The following is a 24,543-nucleotide window of genomic DNA, read 5'->3' as shown; positions in this document are numbered from 1 at the left end:
AAAAAAAAAAAAAAAAAAAGAAGAGGTTGGGGCAGAAGGGCCGCTGCCCAAGGTGAAGTACACCCAGGGCCTCTCTGCACCCGTGTGAGCCTCCCATGGGGCTGGTCAAGCCCTCTCTGCCCTGGGAGACTCTCTGGTGAAAGAGGCCTGTTGTCTGTCTCTCCTTCCATTCTCTCTGCTACTCCTATGGAAGCCTCGTCTTTTGCAGTCCAGAGCGGAGCTCAGGCCATGGCCTGTCTTGCCCTTGGGAATCCGGGGCCTTGCTGGCCCCAGGCTGGAGTGGCTTGGATGCACCCGTCTGCTGGGGGCTGGGGTCAACCCAGCAGCCGGAGTCATGATTTCAGGCCCCACCTGGGGAGGGGGCTGTGAAGTCAGGTGTCTCACACTCTGTCTCTGGCTCTGCCTCGGCAGCGGGGGGCAGGCCGTGGGCCACCTGGGCTTTCCAGCCTGCTGGTAGTCGTGAGTAACTTTGACAGCCATGGGCCAGGCACTGTGTGCTGAGAGCCGTGCACCTGACCTTGCTTATCCCTCAGCCCGCTGCTCGAGGGGACCCTGGCTGGCCCCGGCGGGCAGGGTGGCCTCTGTGAGGTGAAGCAGTGTGGTCTAGCCGTCAGCTGGTCAGGGGCTGAGCCGGGGCTGGACCCGGGCCTGTTGAGGCCTGGAGCTGGCTGTTTTTCCATTCGAGGGTCCCGCAGATTTCAGGCAAGTTTTTTCTCCTTAACGAGTAAACGGGCCTGTAGAGTGCTTCCTAGCGTATGGAAGGTGCTGGGCGGGTTGTGGCTGTGGGAGTTCTTGAGGTAGCAGGAGGTCAGCACCAGAGTGGGCAGGCCCAGGCGGAGGCTGACTTCCTGAGTGCTGCGTGGCCTGTGTTCCCATCAGCGTGACCGCCTCCTGGCAGGGACATCCTACCTTATGTGAGGGCAGCGGGAGGGGGCGGTTCCAGAACATTCCAAGGCTGCATCCCTGCTTGCTCACAGGTAGTTTCTCACTGGAGCCCAGCCCTGTGAAACTCCGGTCAGAGTCTTCCCGGGGACGAGGACGGGTCAGTGGCCTTGGAATGTTCTAACTGGGCAAGCAGGAACCAGACTTAGTTTTGCTGTCAGTGTTGGGCCTTCTCGCTGCGAGTGGGGGTTGTCCCAGTGTCTCCGAGTGCTCCGGCCCTGCCAACACAGGGCAGCCTCAATGGGACGCTTACTCCTGACTGCTCAGGGGCTGGGAGCCCGAGATCTGGCACGGGCAGGGCTGGGTTCTCCTGAGGCCTCTCCCCTGGGCTCCCAGAGAGCCACGTTCTGCCTGTGTCGTCACATAGTTGTCCCCTGTGTGTGTCTGTGTCCGATCTCTTCTGAGAAGGACACTGGCGCCATCGGGTTAGGGCCCACCCCGATGACCTCGTGCAACCTGATGTCTTCTGTCAGGACTGTCTCCAAGGACAGCCACGTTCTGAGGGGCTGGGGGCTGGAATTTCAATGTATGGATTTAGGGGACACCAACGTGCCATTGGGCCCCCACCCCAGGGTGCAGTGGGCTCATACAGGTGGCAGGGGTCCTGCGTGCCGTCTCTCTGAATCGGGGTGACGGGTTTCCAGGCGGGTCGTATTGTGGGCTCGCGATGGTTTTCTGTCCACCCTCAATCAAACGGCAGTCGTGATTACGACACTAAGATTTCCACGGGAGCACGCTGTGATTTCGTCACGGAAGTGGTCGGTGGGAGCGTGGGTTGCAGCTTAGTGCTAAGCGCAGACAGAAAGCAGTGTGGGTGCGGGGTCCCGTTGGCACAGGGCCGAGCGGGGCGGGGGGGCAGGGGCGTGGGCACTGGAAGGTGTGTGTGGCGGGGGCCCGCTGAAGTCGAGATGGGTAGAGAGTGTGTCTCAGACAGGGGAGGAGAAGGCGGGCTGTGGGGCCTGTGTTTGGACCCTGCTGCAGGGATTGCCTGGTTCCTGGGGTCGGGGAGGAGTGTCAAGGCGTAGGGAAATTGTGGTGCCCCCCCAAGGGGGGAGCGGGGGGCCTGCGGCTCCTTGTTCTCGTGTGGGCTCGAGCCAGGGCCACCAAGTGGGCCAGAACGTTGTCTTCCGTCCCTGCGTTGCTGTGCCAGTGGCTCCTGGGGCCTCGGGGCCCCTCACCCCTCTGGGGGCTGTGGCAGAGACCGAGTTGTTACTTTATTGTAAGTTGGCGGCTGTCCTGAGAGCTGCCGGAGGCAGGAACGACTGCCTCACCGCCGAGCTGCTTCTCGGCCTCTCTGACCCCTGGGCAAGGCCCACTGTGGCCGCCCTCCCTTGGGGGTCAGGAGCTCCGGCTCCGTCTATTCTAGAACAGTCTGGTACCTTGTTTGCTGCTGCCAGGTCACGTTGCTTTTTGGCGCACTCTCCTCGGGGGGCTGTGGCCAGCTCGGCCTCTCCGTGGCCCCGTGTGGCCCTCGTTTCTGCTGGCAGCTGTGGGGCAGAGGCCATGAGTGCCGTGGTGGCGGGGTGTGGCCTGAGGGGAGCTGGTGGGCTGTCGGCGGGGGGAGGGGGGGGTCGTGGCCCATGGGGGTGTGGGAAGGGGAGCCCGGTGCTGTTAAAGTGTAATTGGTCTATGTGGAGTGCTGTGTGGCTTGTCCCTGTTCCCAAGGGGGCTTTTTCTGCTTCCCCTGCTGGCCTTCACTCTCCCACCATCCCCCCATGAGCTGTGTTGTTCTGGAAGCTTCCTCGTATGCAGTCATTTTCTGAACAAGCATGAACACGTTCTTATTTTCTCTCTGGTTGTAACCTAGTGAGATCCAGCTCAAGATTTGCCTCCTCCAGGAAGCCCCCCAGCACTCACTGAACTCCCCAAGTTGGTTTATTCCTTCAAAAAGGGTCCCCAGGATAGATGTCCCCATCTTTAGAGGGGAAACCTTCCACCTGCCCCCACCCCCAGGCGGGAGTCAAGCAGAGCTGCCCTGAGAAGCCAAGCTTCCTGGCTTGGCCTGATGGTCCTTCCCACCCCCCATCCCCTGGCCCTCGCGCATGAGCCGGGCCCTCCGTCCAGGGCGCCAGTGTATCAGTGCTCTCTGTGTGGGCTGCAGCGGGTAGGCCTTGCCCCCGCCTCCCCCCGAGGGGGAGGGCAGTGCAAGTGGCAGGGCAGCAGGCACCGGGCCCCTCGGTGGCTGGACGTCGTGTATCCCGGGTTGGCAGGGGGGCCAGCCCCCTGGCATCAGCCCTCCCGCAGGTGTGTGTCGCCTCAGCACCCCCCTAGTTCTGGTGTTGCTGGACGGGCTCGAGGGAGCAGCTGGTCCAGCTTGACGGGCATCGGGACAGCACCGAGGCCCGTGTGCAGTGAGGGGTGAGCTCGGCTGTGTGGCCGGAGCTGGTGGGCAGGTGCTTAACTCCCTCAGCCTCTCCCCGTGCGTCTGCAAAACGGGCACTGGCACTCACGGGTCAGTCAGCTGAGGGCGCAGGATGCGGGGGTGGAAGGCCAGGGGGGTCCCTGTGCCGTCTCGTCCTCGCAGGTGTCAACTGTGTAGAGGGAAAGGTGGCCTGGCTTGGCCACTCAGCACGTGCCTGTGTGCCCGCCTGTCCTTCCTTTAACGCACACGAGGGGCTGGAGGGGAAGCAGAGGCTTGTCACTTCCCTCTGTCAGCAGAGGGACTTTGCTCTCTGTGACGGCCCTGCCAGGAAGGTGCTGGAGGGGGGCCATCGCTGGAGCCAGAACTAGGGAGTAATCAGGATTCCTGAGCCGCTGAGCAGCAGACCCGGGCACGGGCACGGGAGCAGGCTGGGGCAAAGTCCTTGGGCAGAACTCCCTTCTAGAAATGTGTTGACTCCTCTCCTCGTTACCCCGCCTCGTTCCCAAGGGTGTCCCACTGCCCATTCTCCTCACTGGCCAGGCAGACTGTGACCGCAGAGTAAATCTAAGTGCCCACCAGTGTGCCGGAGGCTGGGAGTGTCCCGGGGCATCCGGGCAGGAAGGCTCCCAGCGCGCTCGGCTTGGTGGGGTCCTGCGACAGCCGCCTGTGCACCGCGGCTCCCCTCCTGACTGCTCTTATGGAAATGCGTGGCCGTGTCCCCGGGGTCAGGGTAGGGCGGCCCTGAGCTGGGGGTTCGGTTAGGCCCGGATGGCTGCGACCCCAGGGCCGGCAGGAGCGGCCAGCTTTGGGCTGTCCTGGCAAGGGGGTGACTTCCCATCATGCCCTGGGTTCACCCCTCACTTGTGAGTGTGTCTGGCAGAGATCCCTCCTCTCTCTCACCCTTTCACCGTGTGTATCTTGTGAGGTGTCCAGGACCCCCTTGCAGAGACCCTGGCAGGCCACCTGGTAACTGGAGGCTGTTTGGAGATAAATATTGGCTGAACCGGCAGATAAGCGGAAGAATACTGATGCTAACTACAGTCGATGCTTGAATGTCGGGGAGCTTAGGGACGCCGACCTCCCATCCAGGTGAAAATCTGTGTGTGACTTTTGACACCACCCCCCCCCCCAATAGACTACTGTTGGCTGGAAGCCTTCCCGGTCACGTGAGCGGTCGGTTACGCTTTGTATGGGACGTGTGTCACGTGCTGTGTCATCAGGACAAAGTAAGGCAGAGGAGGGGAATTGCCATCAAGGAGACCATTGGAAAGTACGTTTACGGTGCTGCACGAGTCTGCTGAAAAAACCCCCACAGACGTGGGCCCGCAGAGTTCTGTGTTGTTTAAGGGTCAGGGGAGTGGTTCTTGGCCCCCAAATCTGCCCGAGGAGTAAACGCACAGCCTCCACGTACGACATCGAGTCTGAGCCCATTTGGGATTCATTTGCATAGTGCACGTGTCAGAGCTGGAAGAAAACACTGGATGTTGCTCACGTTGTGGCATGGTGTCCTGGCCGGGGTGGGGGTGGGGGGGCGGTCCTGGAGTGTAGGGTCGTGGGGCCAATGTGAGGCCGGCAGCGCGTGGCCCTGGCTGCCCGCGGCCCAAAGACGGTGGGCAGGGTAGGGTGTCCCCGGCCTCGCTCCTTTTTTCAGCGCCCCAGGTGGGTTAATTCCCTCTCCTCGCAAAGGAGGCGGGCGGGCCCCTGCTGGAGGGGTTGGGTGCCGGGATCTGCGCTCCCTGCAGAAGAGCCGTGAAGACAGTTACTCCGTCACTTCTGAGAAAAGGTGTCCAGCGTCAGTCCCGAGTCGCCCCCTTGTGATAACCGATAGAAGGCCCTGCTGCCCCCGCCTCCATCGGCTCTGCCCCACCCCCACCCAGGGCCTGGTTAGGGAGCCGGTGGTGGGGCCGGTGTAGAGGGTGCCGAGGGGGGCGGTGGAGGAACCCCATGCCAGGCCTGCAAGGTGGTCCTGGCTGGTCTACGGCTGCCAGGCTTTGCGGAGATCCAGTGACGTGAAGGCAGGTGGGTGACTGTTGGCCGAGAGGCCCGCCTTCAGGCCGGGGAGCGGGCATCTGTGTGGGGCCGCAAGGACACTTCTGCCTTTGCCATCGCCTCCGGTTGAGACCGCGGCACCTGTGTGACCAGGCCCGGTGTCCTGGCCACCCGCCCCTTCGCGGCAGAGTGGAGCAGAGGCCGTGCCCTGCCCCCTCACTCTTGCATTCCTCGTGCGTGAGCTCAGCCGCGGTGCCGAGGAAGTGAAACCTGGCGGCTGTCCCCGTGTGTCATCGGGAGAGTGTGGGCAGGCTGCCACGGTGATCCCCTCGCTTGGCCTGGGCGGCTCCTGGCCTGTTTTCTGCTGTCACTCGGAATGTTAATGGGGATCAAACGATGAGCTTGGACGGAGTGTCCTCTTATGACCAGGAGCCTGGGGGTGTCACCCAGGAGCCAGGTGGCAGTGGTCCTGGGGATGTGAGTTGTGTTTTACCATCACGTTCACGTGCACACGCGGGAGCACACGCACGAGCACACGCTCTCACACGATCTGCGGGCACCCTGGGACCCTGGGACACCAGGCTCAGGGACCCAAGCCGCCCTGAGTGGCTTAACACCCTCTGTCCTTCGCAGAACAGACGCACAGGGACCATGTGGCGCTCTTCTGCCCTGAGGCCCAGGCAGCGGGAGCCTCAGAGCTCCCACGGGCCCTGCAGTCACCCCTCGCTGGTGAACCCCAGACCCGGCTTCCCGCTCAGAACCCTCCCCGGTGCCCACCCGTCTGCTCTGGCATCACTCTTCTGACTCCCAGGCGCTCCCTGGATTCGAGGCGTCCAGATTCCTGGGTCCCCAGACCAGGCTGCATGCCACCTGCTGTCCCCACGTCGCGGTGTCGTGTGTATGGACGGGTGGGGCCGGCCCCCTCTCCTCCTGAGGGCCTCCCCTTCTTGGATCCCAGAGCAGCTCCAACAGGGTCCCCGCATGGGCTGGCGCCCTTGGCTGCATCCTGGTCTCCCCTGAGCAGCGAGGGGTCCCTTTGGAATGTAGTCGGATTGCATGGCTCTGCTCAGAACCCCCTGGGCTTCCTCTCCGGCCAGGCAGAGCAGGGCCTTCCCACGCGGGCTGTGAGGCGGCGGGCCGGCTACTTCTTACCTCCCCGCTGACGTTTCGGCCTGGGTGCCGCCCTGCCGTCCCCGAGCATGCCGTGGCTAGTCCCGGGGCCGCCTCCCTGTCGACCCCACTGCCCGGCTCTCCTGCCTGTGCGAGCTGGGTCCCGCTGTCGCGTTCTCGGCCCGCACAGCGTCCTCACGGTCCGGCGTGGTGTGGGCGTGCCTTCCCTCGTGGGGTGCCGGCCCCGTGGGGGTGGGAGTTGGGCAGGGTCCCTGCGGCGTCCCCTGCACACCTTAGCTCTAGTGCAGCTGTAGCAGGTCCCTTGCCTGCCTGCGGATCAGGCTGCCTGCCGGGCTCTCCCTCGTCGCACCTCGGGCCCGGCCCCGTGTGTGCCTAGGCAGTAGCCTGGATGCAGGGCCTTGTCCCGTGGACACGGGTCTCTGTTCCTGTGCACCGCGCCCCAGGGCGGGCGGATGGCGGCACGGGACCAGTACCCACTTTTCCGGCACCAGACCCCACGGCCCTCGACGCCGGCCGAGGAGGGCTGTCACCTGGGGCTGGGGCTGCAGCACAGATGTCGGGGGAGGGCGGGGGCGCCCGGGCTCTGCTCACACAGAAGCCTCTGGGGCCTGCGTGCTCTGTGGTAGGATCAGGCGGTTTCTCCCCCCGGGGCGTCCGTTCTCTCATCCTCGTCAGACTGTCCTCAGACAGACGCCCATTGTGATAACGGATCTGAAGACATCGGATGTGGCCGCGACGGGTTTTCTTTGGAAGTCCTGTGCCGCGTGCTCGCTGGCTGGGCCGGCTCCCAGTGCCTGTTACCCCGTGGAGCTCACATTTGGCCGTGGTTCGCGTGTGCCTGTTTTTACGCCTCGTAATTAAAACATTTATTTGGCCTTCACGGTGAAAATCTAATTTCTTCCGTCTAAGAACGAACGGCGGTCCGTTGGGCAAACGGAGCCAGAGTCTGTTGGATTATTCATAGCGTGGTATTTGCAGATCAGGCTGTGGGTCCCTCCAATCAGAGCTGATGTTTGGTAATTGATGTGTCGAGTGAAGACTTCAGTGGGAGGGGGCGCTGGGCGGCGCTGAGCCGTTTGTGCGTGGCCGGCGGGAGGGCTTTCCTCGGCCGACTCAGCCCCGCCAGACGGGGTAATGACACCTCGGCTGCAACACTTCTGAGCGCCGGTTGTCTGCCAGGCACCGCCACGCGCTCTGTGTTTACTTGTCCGTTTGATCCGCAGAGCCTCGATGCAGCAAGGTCTGTCCTCACCCCCATCATACAGATGTGAAAACTGAGGCTCAGAGTGTGCGCTCAAGGGCAGGGCTGGGGTTTTGACTCCAGAAGCCTGAACGTGGCTTCATGGTCTCGACCCTCTGGGTTTTCTCCTCCCGTTGGGACCCTCCTAGAGCCACCACGTCACCTGGGCCACTCACGCCTTGTTTCTCGTTGCTTTCCTCAGACCATCATGGAGCAGTTCAACCCCAGCCTTCGGAACTTCATCGCCATGGGGAAGAACTACGAGAAAGCCCTGGCAGGTGAGGCCGCGGGGTGGGGGCCACGGCCTCCCAGCAGGTGGACAGCTCGTGGAGCCAGATGAGAGGCGGAAGGACGTGCTTTGTTCCGGAAACAAACTCGCCAGAGGGAGGGTGTGGGGCCGCACCCTGGAGGCCTGTGAGCCCTGGAATCGACGCCCACTGTTGTAGGGACAGCCGTGTCCTCAGCCCCGTCCCAGGCTGTGGCGAAGGCACGGGGTCTGGCTTCTGTTTTAGCCCACAGCACGTAAAGACGCAGGTGCGGGGGTCTGTCCTGCACAGTCGTCTCGAAGCCGTAGGACTGGGGTCTGGGCTTGGGGCCACGCCGTCTCCCTGGCTGGTGAGCACCCTGTACCTCCAGAGACCTGGGGCGGGGGCGCTGGGGGCAGGGCACTCAGTCTCCACCAGGGAGGGGACGTTGGTGCCAGGGTCTGGGCCCTTCAGTCCCAGTGGGGGCCGGCTGACTCACGCCGTGGTCCGGGACGCCTGGGGGGACCGACTGCCGGTCTCCCGACCCTCGACTGTGTCTCTCTGGGCTCGGTGTCAGTGTCGCTCTAACTGTGGTGTCCTTGTGAGCAGAGCCCCCACCCCTAACAGGGACGTTGTGTCTGCAGAGCGTGCACTAGCCCCAGCCAGCTGCCCTGGGGTGTCCGCGGCCCCATGGGGGCCTTGTGGGGGGACCTCTGGTGGCGGCAGCTCCTGTTTCTTTCTGTTCCTGCGGTCACCTGGGAGCAGAGCGCCCAGCAGAGCTGGCTTGCTCCCGGACAGTGGCCTGGGTGGTCTCCAGGGGAAGGTGTCTGGCCACGGTCCTGCCCTCGCTGTGTCCAGGGGGCAGAGGACCTCTCGTCATGCAGCAGCCCGGCAGGTGGCCTGCACCCTGGCCCTCCACCTCGGCCCTGGTCCTTCCCTCTAGGGGACGCTGCTGCAGACATTTTTGGGGGACCGGGGCCTTGACGTCACACACCAACGGAGCCAAGAACGCGGGTTCTCGCGTGGCTGCTGTGCGTGGACTGGTGGCGTTGACCGGCAGCCGCTGGCCATCTCCCTGTTTCCGTGTGGGTCTTGCACTGCCCTCTGTTCGGGGGGCACGCTAGTGTTCTGCACCCTGCCAGGCTCTCCTGAGCTTCCCGGCCCTGAGCCCAGGGCCACTGCCGCAGCAAGAAAGGAGGTGCACCTGCTCATTGAACACAGGTTCCGTCCCTTCCTTGAGCTGGAACCCGGGCTGTAGGATCTCCGTGACGATGGCAGGTCCCAGGCTGTGGCGGGTACCTCTGTGCCTGCCAGGGGTTAGGGGCTGGCTTGGCGTCTGTGCAGACATCCCACATCGGGTCTGCTGCCCCTAAGCGGGTCCCGTAGAGAACGGAGGAGTAGATGTCCTCACGCTGCTGGCGCTGCCCCCGGCGCCCTGTCCGCCCTCCGGCTGGCAGGGCCCCTTCTCAGACGAGGGGTTTGCGGGCCCACCTGTGGGCGGGGGGCCCTGAGCCCTTCCCTGGGACGCCGGGTCCGCTTCCGACGGTGGCCGGAGCCGCAGGGAGCAGCGTGAGCCCCGCGGTGTGGCTTCGGCCTGCCGGGATAGCTGAGGGGCGCCGTCTGCACACCTCGCTGGGGACCTCTGAGCACGTGGCCTCCTGCCTGGCGGGGTCTGCGTTCGGCACCCCCTGCCGCCCCTTGCCAGATACGGGGTGGTGGGGACGGCACCCAGCAGAGTGACTGGGGTAGCTCTGGGCCTGACTGGTGCGCCGTGTTCTCGCGAACAAGAGGAGCCCTAACGGTCGCAACGAGAGAATTTCAGCCAGAAATGGGGTGAGATCAGTGCGGGAGGAGCGCCTTGGAGCGCGGGAGGCTGGTGTGCACCGCAGTCACCGCGTTGGTGCTGAGGGTCCCGTCCATCCCCCGCGAGGGCAGTAACCACGCCCTTCTCTCCTGTCTCAGGTGTGACCTACGCTGCTAAGGGCTATTTTGATGCCCTCGTGAAGATGGGCGAGCTGGCCAGCGAGAGCCAGGGCTCCAAAGAACTCGGTAAGACCCCCGGCGCAGTGGAGACCCCCAGATTCCTTGCATGTGCCCCGGTGGGTCCGGGGTCCTGTCCTGTGACTGGTCCTTCTTCCACTCGGATCAGGTTTTCCTTGTCAAACAAGGAACTTTTCTGAGATGACCGTGACCCTCAGAGCTGGCGAGGGCTGTGACTTACACGTCCAGCCGCAAGCGGGGTGTGCTGGGCGGCTTTGGGGTGCCCCTCAGAGTGCACACAGGTGGGCCGGTCCCCGCCGAACAAGTGTAGCTGGTGGTGAGGACAGGTGCAGAAGTGCGTGGCTGACGTGGGGAGCCGTGCGGAGACTGGACCGAGGTGACAGCAAGCCTTCCCGGTGTGACAGTGGGAAGGGACGCCAGCCCATCGCGCAGGGTGACCCGGTTTTGCAAAAGTGCACACGGGCGTGCCTATCACACGGTAAACAGGGAAAGACCCCAGATGCGTAGCAGACGGAGCTCCAGGGACGGGTTCTTTTGTTTGTGGTTTCGCGGTTTTGCAAGTTCTCTAGCCGGAGCCCGTTCCGGCCTCGTAATCCAGGCAACACGCAATGAAGGGTGGAGAGTGTCGGTGTCCCTCACAGGCCGGGAGACCCTGGTTCGCTGGCAGGTGCGGGGCGCTGGCCGTCCGCGGTCCCGGGCCGCGGAGCCATCTTGCTCCCACTCTCACACTGTCTCATGCCACACACCGGGCCTGTCCTCTGTGGTGCTTTGCAGGGGCCTCTGGCACTCCTGTGTTGGAGGAAACGGAGGCCTGTGCCCAGCTGGCCGGGTCCCCCGCAGGCCTGCCAGGAGCGCCCGGTGCCCAGATTTTCCACGAAGCCAGTGTGAAAACGCAGCTGTGTGTCGACGGACACAGCTCAGAGCTATGGCAGTTTCCAGGGCTGGGGGTGGGGGGAGCAGGGGCAGGGGGCGACATGCCGCGTGGAATGTGTGGTGACCGGGGCCAGACCCCTCACGCTGGCGGGCCTTCGTCCGCATCTGAGAAGCTGAGCTGCTCCCGGCCCCGGAAGGAAGCTGTCTGGCCTCCGTGGGCACAGGGCCGAGCTGCCCCTGCAGACCTGGGGGAGCGTGCAGGGACTGAGAGGCGCTCAGGGGGTCAGGCCTGCAGGTGCGGCCTTGCTGCTAGCGTGCAGGACACCCGGCAGGGGAGGCCCGGACGCCCCTGCGATGACGCCTCTGTGCTCGTGGGCCCAGAGGCCACACGTGGGCCTGCCTGGCGCTGCCGGGTCTCCAGGCTGCAGCTCCTACAGCCACCATCTGGGCCCCCGACCCCCTGGGACGTCCGTGTCGTGCGTGAGCCACGCGTGTTTGCGTGCAGGCTCCTGCCTGCGACGGGGGCATTTTATTGTTATAGGTAGTCACGCGGCGGCCCTGGGGACACGTGTGCTGGGGGCCCCGGTGTGTTTACTGTCTGTGGTCACACTCACAGAAGGACAGATGTCTGCCCGCGGGAAACCATGTGTGTGGCCCCAGGGCGAGGGGTGGGCTTGCGTGAAACTGCGGCGACGGTCCAGAACTTCCTGCTGGCCGGGTCCTGGGCGCTGCCCTACCACGGGCCCACTGAGCAGCTGGGCGGCCTTGTGCGGCGGAGCTGGGCCCCGAGCCAGGAGCAGGTCGGGGGAGGACGGCCCTGCAGCCTCCCAGTGACCCACATTCGGGCATCTTCCTGACCAGCCAGCGTCTCGAGCACCTTCTCACGTGCTCGCTTCTCTTCCTTGGCCAAGTGTGCGTTCACGTCTTCCTGTCTCTTCGTCAGGTTTCTGTCCTGTAATCATGTCGTACAAATTCTCCGCATACTCTGGACGAGCCGTGTCGGGCACCGTCTTGCACGCGTTTTCTCGCCATCTCGTTTGCCTGTCGGTTCTGTGATCCTGTTTGTCGAAGAACGGGAGCTCGTTTTCAAGTTTGTTTCCTTTGAGAAAGAGACAGAGCAACCGGGGAGGGACAGAGAGGGGCTGCGAATCTCCACACTGTCATCACAGAGCCCAACGTGGGGCTCGATCCCACAGACCGTGAGATCATGACCTAGGCCGAAATCAAGAGTCGGACGTTTAACCGACTGAGCCCCCCACGCACCCCAACAGCATTTCATTTTAATGAAGTCCAACTGCTTGCTTGTTTTCCTTGAATCATACGACTTACGGGTTTTTCTTACTGTCATTGTGACTCCAGTGGTGATTTTTATTTTGACAGCTTTGTTTTTCCATTTGCTCTGTTCTCAGCGTGCTCATGCTGGTTTGTCCCCAGTCCCCCAGACGCAGCTCCAGACTCCTCAGGCACCTCTGGGGCGCCTGGGGGGCTCAGTGCTTTGAGCGTCTGACTCTTGGTTTCAGCAGGTCGTGATCTCACGGTACATGAGCTCGAGCCCTGTGTCAGGCTCTGTGCTGATGGTGCGGGGTCTGCTTGGAATTCTCTCTCTCCTTTGTCATCTCTCTGCCCTCTCCTTCATTTGATCTGTCTTCCAAAAATAAACGAGTACACTTAAACAAAATTTTTATTTTTTTAATTACACAAAATCTTTTTAATGTTTATTTTCGAGACAGAGAGAGACAGAACGTGAGTGGGTTAGGGGTAGAGAGAGAGGGAGACACAGAATCCGAGGCAGGCTCCAGGCTCTGAGCTGTCAGCACAGAGCCCGAGGTGGGGCTCGAACCCACGAACCGCGAGATCATGACCTGAGCCATAGTCAGACGCCCAACTGACTAAGCCACCCAGGCACCCCGAGGCGTCCCCTTTCCATCCCCGGGCCTGGGGACTGAGTTTCCTGGGTCCTGTTTCTCCCTGGGTCAGCACGTTGTCCTTTTATAAAAATGCTTCCTCGGCACGTAAGTGGGAAAATACCTGACGCCTTGTCTGTCTGCAGCTGTCCTCCACTTGGCAGAAGGCCTGGCTGACTGGAGTTCTGGGTAGGATTCGGTCTTCCAGACTTTCCCTCAGGGTCAGGAGGCCCCGCCCACCGTCGTCTGACCCCAGTGTTGCCTTCTTCCATGCTGCTCGGATGCTGATTTTTACCTGTGCATGAATTTTTTTGTTTTTCTCCTCCCGGAAGCTTTTAAGATGTTTGCGTGTGGTGGCAGATCTCATACCGCGTCTGTGTGTGCGTGGAGGGCCCAGGCGGGGCTGGAGAGCTGAGCATCCCGCATCACAGGCTAGGCGTCGACCTCCGGGGCCATGAGCGGGGTGACCACGGGCCAGTGTTGAGGCCGCGACCCGATGTGGAGGAACGGAGGGGACCCTGGCAGGGGCCGAGGACAGACGCCAGGGGCGACAGTGTGCTGGGGGGGAGGTGGCGAGGCTGCTGGGGGCGGGGCCTGGTGCTGCGGGACGGGCTCGTGCCTTGTGAGCATCTGTCCCTGCCGTCCCCACAGCTGGTGCGTTTGCTGTCGCTACTGGAGAACATTCCATGGATTTCTCCATTCTCCCTGTCGGCAGTAGGGTTATTCCCCGTGGGTTTTGCTGCTCTGGACGCATAACGTCCACAGGACCGTGATGCTGAGCCCCGCCGCACGGTGACCTCCACGGTGCTCCCTGCAAGGGCGCCTCTGACGTGGTGCCAGGGCTGCTCTGCAGGTGGCCGCGGCCTCTCCCTGCCAACCTGTGGTCTTGCTTGGGGACAGGAGTAAGCAAGTGGCTCACGCCTGGCTTGTGAGGCTTCTGAGAGTCTTGGTGGGGTTCCCATGTGAGCGAGGCTCCCAGGCCACCTTCCACGTGGGCAGGAGCCCTGCAGGCCGCCCCGACCCCTGGGCCGGAAGCCGCAGCCACTGGCCAGCTTGGCCAACCTGGCTCTTGGGTGGGGGAGGGGCAAGTCACAGCCCCAAGGAGGCCAACAGGCGACCGTTTCCACCTTGGTATGACTTGTGGTATCCAAGGGGCCTGCGTGCAGGGGGCAGGTGATGCAGCCCAGGGGGATGCCTGGCCTGGACCTGTCCCACGCAGCGACTTGCTGAAAAAGGCGAGGTCTTCTGGGCCCTTCTGAGCGCCTTGCGTCTGTTCTGTGTGGCAGAAATGTCACAGTTGGAGTCCTTTGCTCGTGGCCAAGTGTGCAGGGACAGGAGTTCGGTGGCTTATTTTGGCCACTGCTCCTGTGGAACCCTGTCATTGGGGTTTTAGGTATTGAGGTCACTGGCCGAGGCAACGGTTCCTCAGTTCCTTGGTCCCATAAGCCTGCCAGCCCCTCGGTGGGGGGGGGGGGGGGGTTATCTGTATGGGCTCCGCACCCCTCCCTGCAGGCTGGTTGGTCAGGACCCCTATGTGAGGGGCCCACACGTATTCCCGGCTGGCCCCGAGTCCAAGCTGTTCTGTGGAGCATGTGGCCGTGCGTGAGTGTGTGTGCGCGTGTGCGTGTGCGTTTGAGGAGAACACCTGTTCCCTGATTCCAGACATGGGGTTCCTTGTCCCATTCCAGGCACGAGGCTCCTGGTCTTGATGGTTTCCTCGACTGATCAGTAAACAGAGGATTCGCGCACCGTGGCCCGAGGACAACGGGCTGTGGGTGTCTCCACCTGGTTCTGGCTTTCTGTGGTCGCGCAGTGTGTCCGTGAGTGTGTAAGCTGCACGCTGTGCGGTCACGTCTTCCTGAGGAGCCGAACCTCGTCACCACGGTGGCCTTCTCTGTCCCTTTGTTTGGTGTGGAGATTGATTTCCTGCTCCTCTTCCGCCTGTAGCCCCCAGGGGCTTGCTGTTTTGCGATCATTTCCTCCCAGCAGACCTTTCCTCCCCCCAGGATGGGAGGGAAGAGGTGTGAGCCTCTGTCCTGGGAAGGAACCGGCCTCAGGGGGCGAGTGCCCCGTGGCGCCCCAGCCCAGGTGCTGGGAAGGCTGCCACCGCCTTTTGACCAGAGGTGGTTTGCAGACACATCATCCAGATGCCCGGCACAGTGGGGCGTCGCCTGCCCTCTGGCTGCTGCCTCCCTGCCTGGGTCTGCTGCCGTGGCCCCTGGGAGCTGTAGGGTCAGGCATGGCCAGGTGTGCAGAGGCAGAGACCCTGGCCGCTCCCTTTTGTGTCCTGATGGCCCTGCCGTCCCCTGCAGAGCCCTGCACCTGCTTCCCGCCCGGCATGAGGGTCTTGAGCAGCACAGGCCTACACGTTAGCCCCACGGTGCTGCTCCAGGCTGAACCGGAAGTCGTGAGGGCCGAGAGGCTTCCCGTGTGTGGTTTTCCACTCCTGAGCGGGAGCCGCGGCCTCGTGGCAGTCCCCTGTGCTCTCTGGAGGCACTGCCCGCGGCCAGGCTGCCCCTGGGCCCTCCTCTCTCCGTGTGCAGGAGGCGGGCGGCCTCTCTGCTTTGGTCCTGCCGGTCCCTGTGCCGTGAGGTCCAGACCTCACGGAGGGGACCCTCTCTGTTCCGCTCTGATCTTTCCCCTGCCCCGCAGGGAAGAGACTCGCTTTGATACAGCAAGCGGCTGGGGAACACGGGGACTGCCCTTCTAACCTGCTCGCCAGCAGCCGCCTGCACCTGGCCGTGTGCAGGGCCCCCACGTCTCTGCTGAGGCAGGCCCCAGTGCCACCTCCCGCCCCGCCACAGGGCGCTTCCAGGGGCGCCTTTGGTCTGCGTGTGCCCGGGGGAGGGGCGGCTCTTCCCACACCCTGCTCTGCGCCTCCGCCCGCACGGTTGCTGTGCTCGCTCAGGGCGACGGCGTGTCCAGCCTGGGCCCCAGGCTGCAAGCCCGTCCCAGTGTGTGGCCCACGGAAGGGCAACCCGACCGCATGCTTGTCCCGGGAACCTGCTGGATCCCAGCATGGCTGCCGCCCTTCCGCCTGGGTCCCCGTCCGTCTGAGCCCCTTGGAACAGCCTCCCTGACCCCACCTGACCTCGAGCCGTCAGAAGTGACATCAGCTTGGCGTGGGAGCACGGCACCGAGCCGTGGGCATTTCCAGAACTCCCACGTGGGCTCTGTGGTGGGTCAGGTTCGCCTTGCTCTAAGTGAGGACAGTGGTTTCACGGCTGAGCGGGTGCTGGCTCCACTCAAGTGCCAGCCCTGAGCAGGACTGAGCCCAGGGGACTCAGGCGGTGGCCGGGGCCCTTCCACACTCTCCACTGTTTTAAGCTTTAAGTGACTGGACGTTTCAGTTCGCAGAAAAGCGGGAAGGTCAGTGGAAGGAACCCCGGGGGCCGTCTCGTCTGCCCTGCGGCCACTCTGCCCGGTCGTCTCTGACTTTACCTCGTTTCTCCTGTCTGCCCGCCTCCCTGTATGCCACAGGCACATGCGTGGGGCTCACAGCACATGTGTCCCCTGCCCAGGCGTGGAGCGGCTGGCTCCTGGGCCTTCTGTGCCACTGTCATGGCCACTAGAGAGTGGGCCTCGGCCCCAGGTCACAGTGTGCAGTTGTGTGTGCTGTCCTCTGCAGCGTTGGCTCCTGGGGTGCCAGCCGCTGCTCTGGGTTTCTGTGCAGGGGAGGGTGCTGTCCAGTCGGCTCACTGACAGCAGTGCCTGGGTGCTGTGTACTTGGACGAGGCCGCAGGTACACCCCCGGCTCTTCTCTCCAGGGCCATGGTGTGGCAGGGGCCGGGCTGAGCCCAGGTAGGGAGTGGGACATGGGGGCCGGAGTCCCAGTGTGCCCGGGCTCCTGGTACGTGTGTGCGGTGACTCAGGCCTTTTGTGCTGCAATCACTCAGGCAGAAGATGGTCACGTCACCTGCCCTCGGCCTTCCCTGGCTTTCTGGAGGGTTCTAGACTTTTCTGGAAGGTGGCACTACTTAAAGGGAAGCAGCAGTCATGGGGCGCGGGGCACAGTCTCTGCCGAGCCTCCGTTTCCCCAGCGCGAGGCCAGGCTTCGTGCCGAGCCCGCCCCGCCCCGTCCACGGCCTCCTCTGGGGCCTCATCCGTGTGAAAGGCCGTTCTCTCTCTGTTCTCTGCCTTTGAAGGGGCCGCTTGTTTGTGATCCTGGCGTGTGTGTTCTTGCAGGGCCCGTCTGCCCACACCGAACCCGCCCAAGGGCAGCGGGAGCTCTGTGCTGGGCGCGGCCTGGTGGCGGGATGCTTGCTGCTGGGAGGCGGCCTGAAACCCGGCCTGCTCTGGCCCCTGAGTCACTGGATTAAGGGAGGTGCGACCTGAGCACTCCCCTGCCGTTTGGCTGCGCTCCACGCGTGGCCGCAGAGTGAACCTCTCGGGCCAGCTTCCCCATGCCCGCCTCTGGAGACCCTGCTGTGGGCTTTGGTGCTGCTTCTCGGCCCCGCCCGCACAGCCGGCTTTTGTCCAGCTTGGCTTCAGGCTCAGAGGGCCCAGAGGCACGGGTGCCTGTTCCTGAGTGCGGTGTGGCTGGAATGCAGGGCCCAGCAGAGGGGAATGCCCTTGACTCTGTGACCCCAGGGACTTGGAGACTATGGCTGGAGGGCTTCTGTTGGCAGAGGTCATTCTGAGACGCTGCCCTGGGCCGCCCACCTGCGCGGGCTCCTGTTCTCTCAGTGAGCATCGCCGCCCCTCCCGCGGCCCCTGCACCTGTCCAAGGAGGGCCTCTCTCAGGCACGTGACTGCGCTCAGTCTGACGTGCCACCTGCTGTCAGACCCCGACAGTAGAAAGTGCCCTTGCTAAACCCTCCCACCACTTGCAGGCCTCAGCCAGACCCATCTCACACCCAAGGGCCCTGACTCCGAGCCCCCACGCCACCCGTCCCAGCCTGGAATAGGACCCCTTCCCAGCCGGTGACACCAAGGCTCCCCCAACAGCACGTGGAGGTGGGGGCGCCCCTAGACAGAGGCAGTCGCTGGACCCCAAAGATAAGGCCGCTTTTTCCCGCTCTTCCTTGGCCGAGTGGACCTGCCAGGGCTTGACACACAGATCTCTGTGGACTCCCCGTCCTGCCCGTGGTCACTAAGGCTCGAAGCCAGCCCGGGAGCTGTCGTGGGTTGCGTCCGCTCGGCCCAGTGTGGCAGCCGAGGCCTCGGGACTGAACACAGCAGGGCCGGGACGGTGTGGGGTCCCCCTCAGGGCCCCTGGGCCAACTAAGCAGCTCTCCTGCCCGGGCCTCCAGAGTAGCAGCTTAGCCCGCCCTCACGGGAGTGGTGTGGGCCAGATCAGCCCTCATCAGGAGACGTCGGTAAATGTTAGCTGGACTGCCGTGTCCCCTGGGGCAGGAAGGCCAACGGGGGACGGCAGTCTCGGCTGGATCTCGTCCTGAGGACGGGCTGGGGACCTCCGGGCCCATCGCCTGGTTTCCAGGGTCCCTGCTTGGAAGGCGGGAAGTGGAGCCTGCGGCCGGACTTCTGCGCTGACGTGGGGCTGGGCACAGCCTGTCGGGACCTGGCCCGGGGCCTCTGCTGGCAGCTTGTTCCTGCTCTGAGAGGGAGTGTCCGACCTGTCCCGCATCCCGGCATTTGGCAGGAGGCTTGCCGGGGCCCGGTACACCCCACCCTCCCCTGCAGTGGCACGCCCAGGCCGGCCCTGGGGCCCAGAGCTTCCCCACTATGGCCAGCGTAGCTGCAAGGTCCCCGGCCCGTGACCCCACCCTGTCACCCCCGAATCGAGGCGCCTGGTATGGTGGCAGTGCCCCGCTGAGAGTGTCCGAGGAGAGCAGCCCCTCCCTTTCCCTCGAGCGGCGGCCGGTGTCCACGTGGCGGCCCAGGGCTGGCGCAGGAGGAGGGTAGGCATGTCACAGGCAGTGTGACGCTCTGACCGTGGTGACCTGGTACTCCAGTGACCGGTCCTCTCCGAGTGACCTCTGTCCCTGCTTCTGTCTTGCGAGAGTTCGAGCAAGTTGGTGCTTAGGAACCTGTCCCGGCAGAGCCGATGTCCACTTGGACAGTTAGCCAGGGAGCGCAATGGGCAGGTTCCTGGAAAGTCGCGCCCGGTGGAGGGTCCTCGGTGGCACTTGGGAAGGAGCCGAGCAGCAGCACCTCCCCGCAGCTGGGGGCACAGACTCACGTTGCTCCGGGCCAGGGCCGGGGCCTGTGTGGCTGCTGGGCCCCGCTCTGCCTACTCCTGACGAGGTCCAGGTGGCCCCCTGTCACCCAGTGTCGGGGTTTGCTCCCTCCGTGACTTCGGTCACTGGCATCTCCTTTGGGTAGAAACGTAGGCAGAAACCCCCGCTGTGTTCACACCGAGTGTCTCCTGGCAAAGTCATACCAGGCAGAGTGGAAGACGAGGCTGGTGGGCGGTGAGCCTGCCGGAGACGCGCCCTGGTGGACGCGTGAGGTGGGGGGAGGGGAGCGCACGGGGATACTGTCCCCTCTGCCTCCCCGCAGGGGCTGCGTCTCCCTGTGCTCACACCATGGGGTCCCCGGGGGAGAAGGGGTCAGATGGAGTCGGTGCCCCTGCCAAGCCCCGTGCCCAGCTCCGCGCCACCCGGGGTTCACACGCTCGTGTGCTCCAGTCTCGGCAGGCACCTTGAGGCGGCACCCCTGCCATCCTGGACAGATGTCCTAGGGACCCCAGTGCCCACCGTGTGCCCGTGGGACACACCTGAGGACCGTGTCCGAGCACAGATTTATTTGGCAGCAGGAGGCCGGGGGCGGGCTTGAGACTCTAAGATCCGAACAGACTCCCAGGTGCGGCTGATGCCAGCCCAGGATCTGACCCGGAACAGGTCCGGTTGGGGGCGCATAGGGCGGGGGCCGAGTGTGGTTGGCCTCACCTCTGCCGTGAAGGGCCGGTGCCTAGGCGTGGACGGTTGACGCGGCACCGACACTAAAGGGCCCCGCGCTCTCACTGTGCCTCAGAAGAGCGCATCGGTGAGGATCGCCGGCTGCTGTCATCGCCATGGCAACACAGCCATCGATTTTTCTCCTGGTATCCCCCCCACCCCCCAAATCAGCCGCTTTCCATTTCTGCCTTTTTTGTGGGCGGGAGAAGAACCCGCTTCTCCCAGGGAGGAGCTGGTGGCTTCGAGGCCAGTGGAGAGGGTGGTGTTGGCAGCTCCTCCCGGGGGCAGGGTCCCCTTGGCGACGTCTGAGCGCCGCGTCCGGTGGCCCTGACGGTGCAACGCTCCCTCAGCCCCTGTGCTGTCTTCCCCTTAAGAGAGCTCTATATTTGTGCCTTGTTCAGGCATATGCTAATTAGCTCTTGGAGGCGCCTTCCGCTCTGGAAGCCACCAGAATAATTGAGCATTATGGATATTTGCTTCAGAAGGTTCCAGAAGGTGGTGTGCATTCACAGCCAAGTTTGAGCAGCTGACCCCTTGGCTCTGGGCCCCTCCCGAAATGACAGACACCAGAGACGTGAGCTCTCGGTGTCCTCGGTGGCCACTAGTGACCACAGGGGACGCCGTGATCTCTGAGCAGCACCGGAGCAGCCCTCCCACCAGGTCCGTCCAGCTCCAGGAAAACCAGAGGGAGCTCGCGTCCCTCCTGTGTACCCTCTGGCACCGTCTGGGGCTCTGAGGACTCGCCTGGTGCGGGGCTCTGCCGGGAGGAGGCAGAGAGCATTGGCGAATCCCGAATCCCGCTCCACCACGGTGCGCACAGCGCCCCAGGCTGCAGAGTCCTCGCCGGGTGGGTCTCTGCTCTGCTCCTCCAGGGCTGGATGCCGAGTAGCAGAGCCCCAGCAGGGTTGGGGCTCCTGGCAGGCCTGTGGCTGCCGTGGTCTTCCCCTGGGCTCTGGGTCCCAGACCCCCAGGAGAGACTGGCTGAATCACAGGTTCCACAGGGTTCCACTGGCGTGCCGGTCGAATAACAAACACTCCCTTCTCCCCGAGGGCTCCCACCCTGAGGGCGCACCACAGCCCTTGCCCTCACCCCTCCCTGGCCTCAGGCTCCCTCAGGCACCTCCAGTGAGGCCCCGGTGGCTCTGGCCTGACCAGACCTCTCCTGATCAGAGCGCGTACTCCTGCAGTCATGTCTCGGGGTCCCTCTGGCTTCACATGACACCTGTGCTCATCAGCATGGCCTCGGATGGCACCACATTCTGCTCCGGATCCTACCTGGGCCACCCCGACCCCTGCCTTGAAGAGTCCTGGTGGCTGTGTCCCTAGGGTCCTGGAAGGGCCTTGGCTCTGAGGGCACAGCCTATAGCTCTGGGGCCTTCCTGCCTTTCCAACATGGTCACATCCAGTTCTGCCAGGGCGTGGTGCCCCCCCTACCCCCCCCCCAACAGGACTTAACTGCTGGGAGGGAGGAACATCAACCACTTGAGCTTGGGGCGGGGGAAGGGCCGGGCGGGTGGCACACGTCTGCTCCCAGACCTTGTCTGGCCGGCCTCCTGTTCCCTGGGAGGGGGTGGCGAGTGTGTGCAGGACCCTCCCCAGCACCAATCCTGGCTGCTCCTGGGGCTCTGTCCGGGCTTAGTCTAGCTGGGGCTGGTGTCACGGGCTTGACTGTTCCCTGGTGCAGGTGAGCAGGTATGGGATTTGAGTAGAGGGCTTGGGGCAGCCACAGGGAGACTCTCAGAGGAGATGGGGCCCGACTCGGGCCCCCGGTGACCCAGGGCTCACATGTGAGGACCCTTCACCATGGGATGTCCCCCTCCTAGAAGCTCAGTGCTTCCTGTGAGCACCCAGACTGGTCTGAGTGCTGATCTTCCCTAAGGGCCAGTGGGCCCGGCACCTGGTCTCGTCGTCGTCCCCACCCAGTCACGGCGCTGCTGAAGACACCCCCTGTCTTGTGGCGTCAGCTCCCCTGGCTCCTGCCGACACCACTCCTTTGTGGGTGGCTGCCCCTCACACAGCTCCTCGCGTCCACAGGGCCCTGTGAAGTTTGTAGCAGCCGGGATCAGAGACCGGAGACCAGACCGGCGGCCAGTCCCCACTGTGGGAAAGGCTCGGGCAGGCCGGCAAGGAAGATGTCTGGTGCTCGGGACCCCCACCCAGGCCTGACTTTGTCACTGAGGGGGAAGGGTGGCAGGGGTGGGAGGTTAGGGGGCGCCTGTGGTGCCCACCCCTTGACCCTGAGGGGGTGGCGGCTTCCCGCAGGCGAAGGCCTAGTTCCACAGGGAGACTGAGTGTTGTCCCCCTGCTGGGGCTTTTCCCGTCTCTTTCCCTATTTCCTTAACTGTTTCAACCACCACCATCCTGCCTAAGCAGGGAGGGGTGTGTGTGGAGGGGCTGCTGGTATCGAGGCAGTGCTGTGCCCACGTTCCTCATGGTCATTGTCGCTGTTGCTGACGGAGTCCATCGATTGCCCAGCCCGGTCCCCCTGATCGTGAGATGCACGGCCCTACTGATTTAATCACAACACCAGGTACACACATCCGTGCTTGTTAACCGTGAGAAAATTAGTTCAGCCCGGGAAAGGCTGTCCTGGAGCCCTTCCCCCACAGACTCCTTCTCTGTGAGGGTCGGTCACCCCGTAGGTGGCCCTCCCTGGTGAGCACCCCCTGCTCTGTAGACAGGCCACCCAGCAGAAGCTGGGCTCTGCCCCTGGGGCTCAGTCCCGCTGTGTGTGGCAGTGGGTTTTAGAGGCCCGGTGGGTGTCTGATCCTCTCCCCCCTCCCCCAAGTCAGGCCGCAGCCAGCCTGTGCCTCAGAGATTGAAGCTGCCTTCCTTGAGTTTCCTCAGAAAGTTAAAAATGGAACTGTCTTAACAATCCAGTAATCACACCGCTGGATATCTACCCAAAGAATACAAGAAACACTAATTCGAAGGGATTCGTGCACTCGGTGTTCAATGCGTTATCAGCGATAGCCAGGCTATGGGAGAAGCCCCAGTGTCCATCAATAGACGAACAGATGAAGGAAACGTGTATATACAATGGGATATTACTCAGCCATAAAAAAGAATGAGATCCTGGCATTTGCCACGGCGTGGATGGAGCTGGAGAGTATGATACCGAGTGAAATAAGCCAGTCGGAGAAAGACAGATACCATATGGTTTCACTGATATGTGGGATTTAACAAAAAACAGATGAACAAAGGGGAAAAAAGAGACAAATCAGGAGCCAGACTCTTAACTGCAGAGAGCACACCGATGGTTACCCCAGGGAGGTGGCGGACGGGGTGGGGGAGAGGGGACCGGCGATGGGTGGTGAGGGGCGCACCTGTCATGGCGAGCAGCGGAGGGAATTGCGTCACCGTATGGTACGCCTGAAGCTGTCACGCTGGGTGATAACCAAGTGGGATTAAGATAAAGACAGAAACTGCCCTCCTGGGCCATCTCCACCGGAGGTCCCCAGCTTCCTCCCCTTTTCTTGGGTCAGGTTTTACGAGCGTCCCCACCTCCAGACCTGTCAGTTTGGAGGTGATGCTCACCTGGCCCTCCACGGGGCACCCAGCCCTGTCCCCTGGTGGCTGGCTTGCTCCCTTTCACCCTGGGGTCGGCACAGGCCACTGTCTGGCTTTGCGGGAGCCGTCCCCCAGCCGCCTCCTCGGGCCTGTGGAGCGCTGGCAGAAATTGTTCTTTTTTAAGCCTCGATGGGGTGTTAACTCATCCTTGTGAAATGGCGTCCTCACTCCTTGGGGATTAGGAACCGGCGGGAGGGCCCCGAAGGGGCTCTCAGCGGACTCTGGCGCCCGCCCCGGCCTTGCATGCACGAGCGAGCCCCGGGCCCCCTCCCCAGCCTGTGTTTGTTGCAATCTGCCAGATTCACGCTGCCGTTCAGCTCCTTGTCATTTGAGGATTTTAAGAACACTTCGTATCTTCTGCAAAAAAAGAAAAGAAACAAAAACCCAGCCGGAATCTTTACAAACGTCCGTGTCGTGAAAGCGTGGGGGGCTCCCATGGATCCAAAGACCCCAGTGCCCAAGGAGGAAGACGCAACTCTGGGCACCGGTCCACGCTCCTTCCTGGAACCTGTCTCCAAGCCCGGTTAGGACACTGGGTTCCGAGCGCTTGAAGCAGCCTTTGGATACACAGAGCGCTGAGTCCCCGAGAGAAACCAGAGCCAGCCAGAGCTTAGCGTGCGGTCCCAGGCGGGGACAAGTTCTGGATGCACTGTGCGCGCTGTCCTGTGGAGAGTCTGTGTCGGTGGTGGCTCTCCTCACGGGGGCAGGGGTGTGCTGCCGTGGCACCGGGCCCTGTTCTCAGCATGCGGGCTGGGGCCACGTCCCGACGCTTGCTGCTGAATCCCAAGCGGTTCTGCAGAAGGGGTATGTGCGTGCGTGCGTGTGCATACGCGTCAGGAGCAGAGAGTTAAAGCAAACACGGCCAAACGTCGAGCACGCGGGGAACTGGGTGGTGGCGGACTGGTATTTGCGTTGTTACTCCTGCAGTCTTCTGAAGGTCTGGGAGATGCGGCTGAGGGAGCGTGTGTTGTGCTCTAAGCCACGGAAGGAGGGACTCTGAAGCCGTGGCTCGTGGCTCTTCTGATCTACCAGCGGCTCCCACTGTGTTTACCCAGGGCCGTCAGGGGAAACTTCTGGGTGCGGCTGTAGAACCCGCCTCCGACGTGCCCCCGGGCCTCCTCCCGGCCCACAGAGGAGTCCTGGGTGCCGGCCATCGCTGCTGTAGGGGCCTGGCCGGTGCTGCCGCTTCCCACAGGAGGCGGCTCTGCGCCTGTGCTGGTCCTGGGGTCCGAGAAGCTGCGGGACAGGTGTCCCTGCTGCCGGCTGCCAGCCCTGGCTGTGGCCTCTGTGCCACGTGGTGGCCACCAGGATCCTTGGAACCCCGAGGCCGGGTCCCCGTCTGCTGCCAGCCCCGCTGACTTTCTTGGCCTTCTGTGGGCGTGCCAAGCAGCCCCGCCGTCCTGGCGGCCCCCGGGAGGGGGCACAG

At 63.4% G+C, this 24,543-nt stretch overlaps 1 protein-coding gene across 5 annotated transcripts in view; it reads left to right on the top strand.

Moving 5' to 3' along the window:
• Positions 1-24,543, top strand: part of BAIAP2 (BAR/IMD domain containing adaptor protein 2) — a 62,751-nt gene that overhangs the window by 6,758 nt on the left and 31,450 nt on the right. For all 5 annotated transcript variants that reach the window (XM_049635529.1, XM_049635528.1, XM_049635526.1 and 2 more), the window contains exons 2-3: positions 7,867-7,942; positions 9,872-9,958. In XM_049635529.1, the coding sequence (XP_049491486.1) occupies positions 7,867-7,942; positions 9,872-9,958 (163 nt within the window). The remainder of the gene's footprint in view (positions 1-7,866; positions 7,943-9,871; positions 9,959-24,543) is intronic.

This window comes from Panthera uncia, chromosome E1, assembly GCF_023721935.1.
Source record: "Panthera uncia isolate 11264 chromosome E1, Puncia_PCG_1.0, whole genome shotgun sequence".
Taxonomy (NCBI): domain Eukaryota; kingdom Metazoa; phylum Chordata; class Mammalia; order Carnivora; family Felidae; genus Panthera; species Panthera uncia.
Note: the sequence above shows the minus strand (reverse complement) of the source record. Positions and strands in the feature narration are given on the sequence as shown.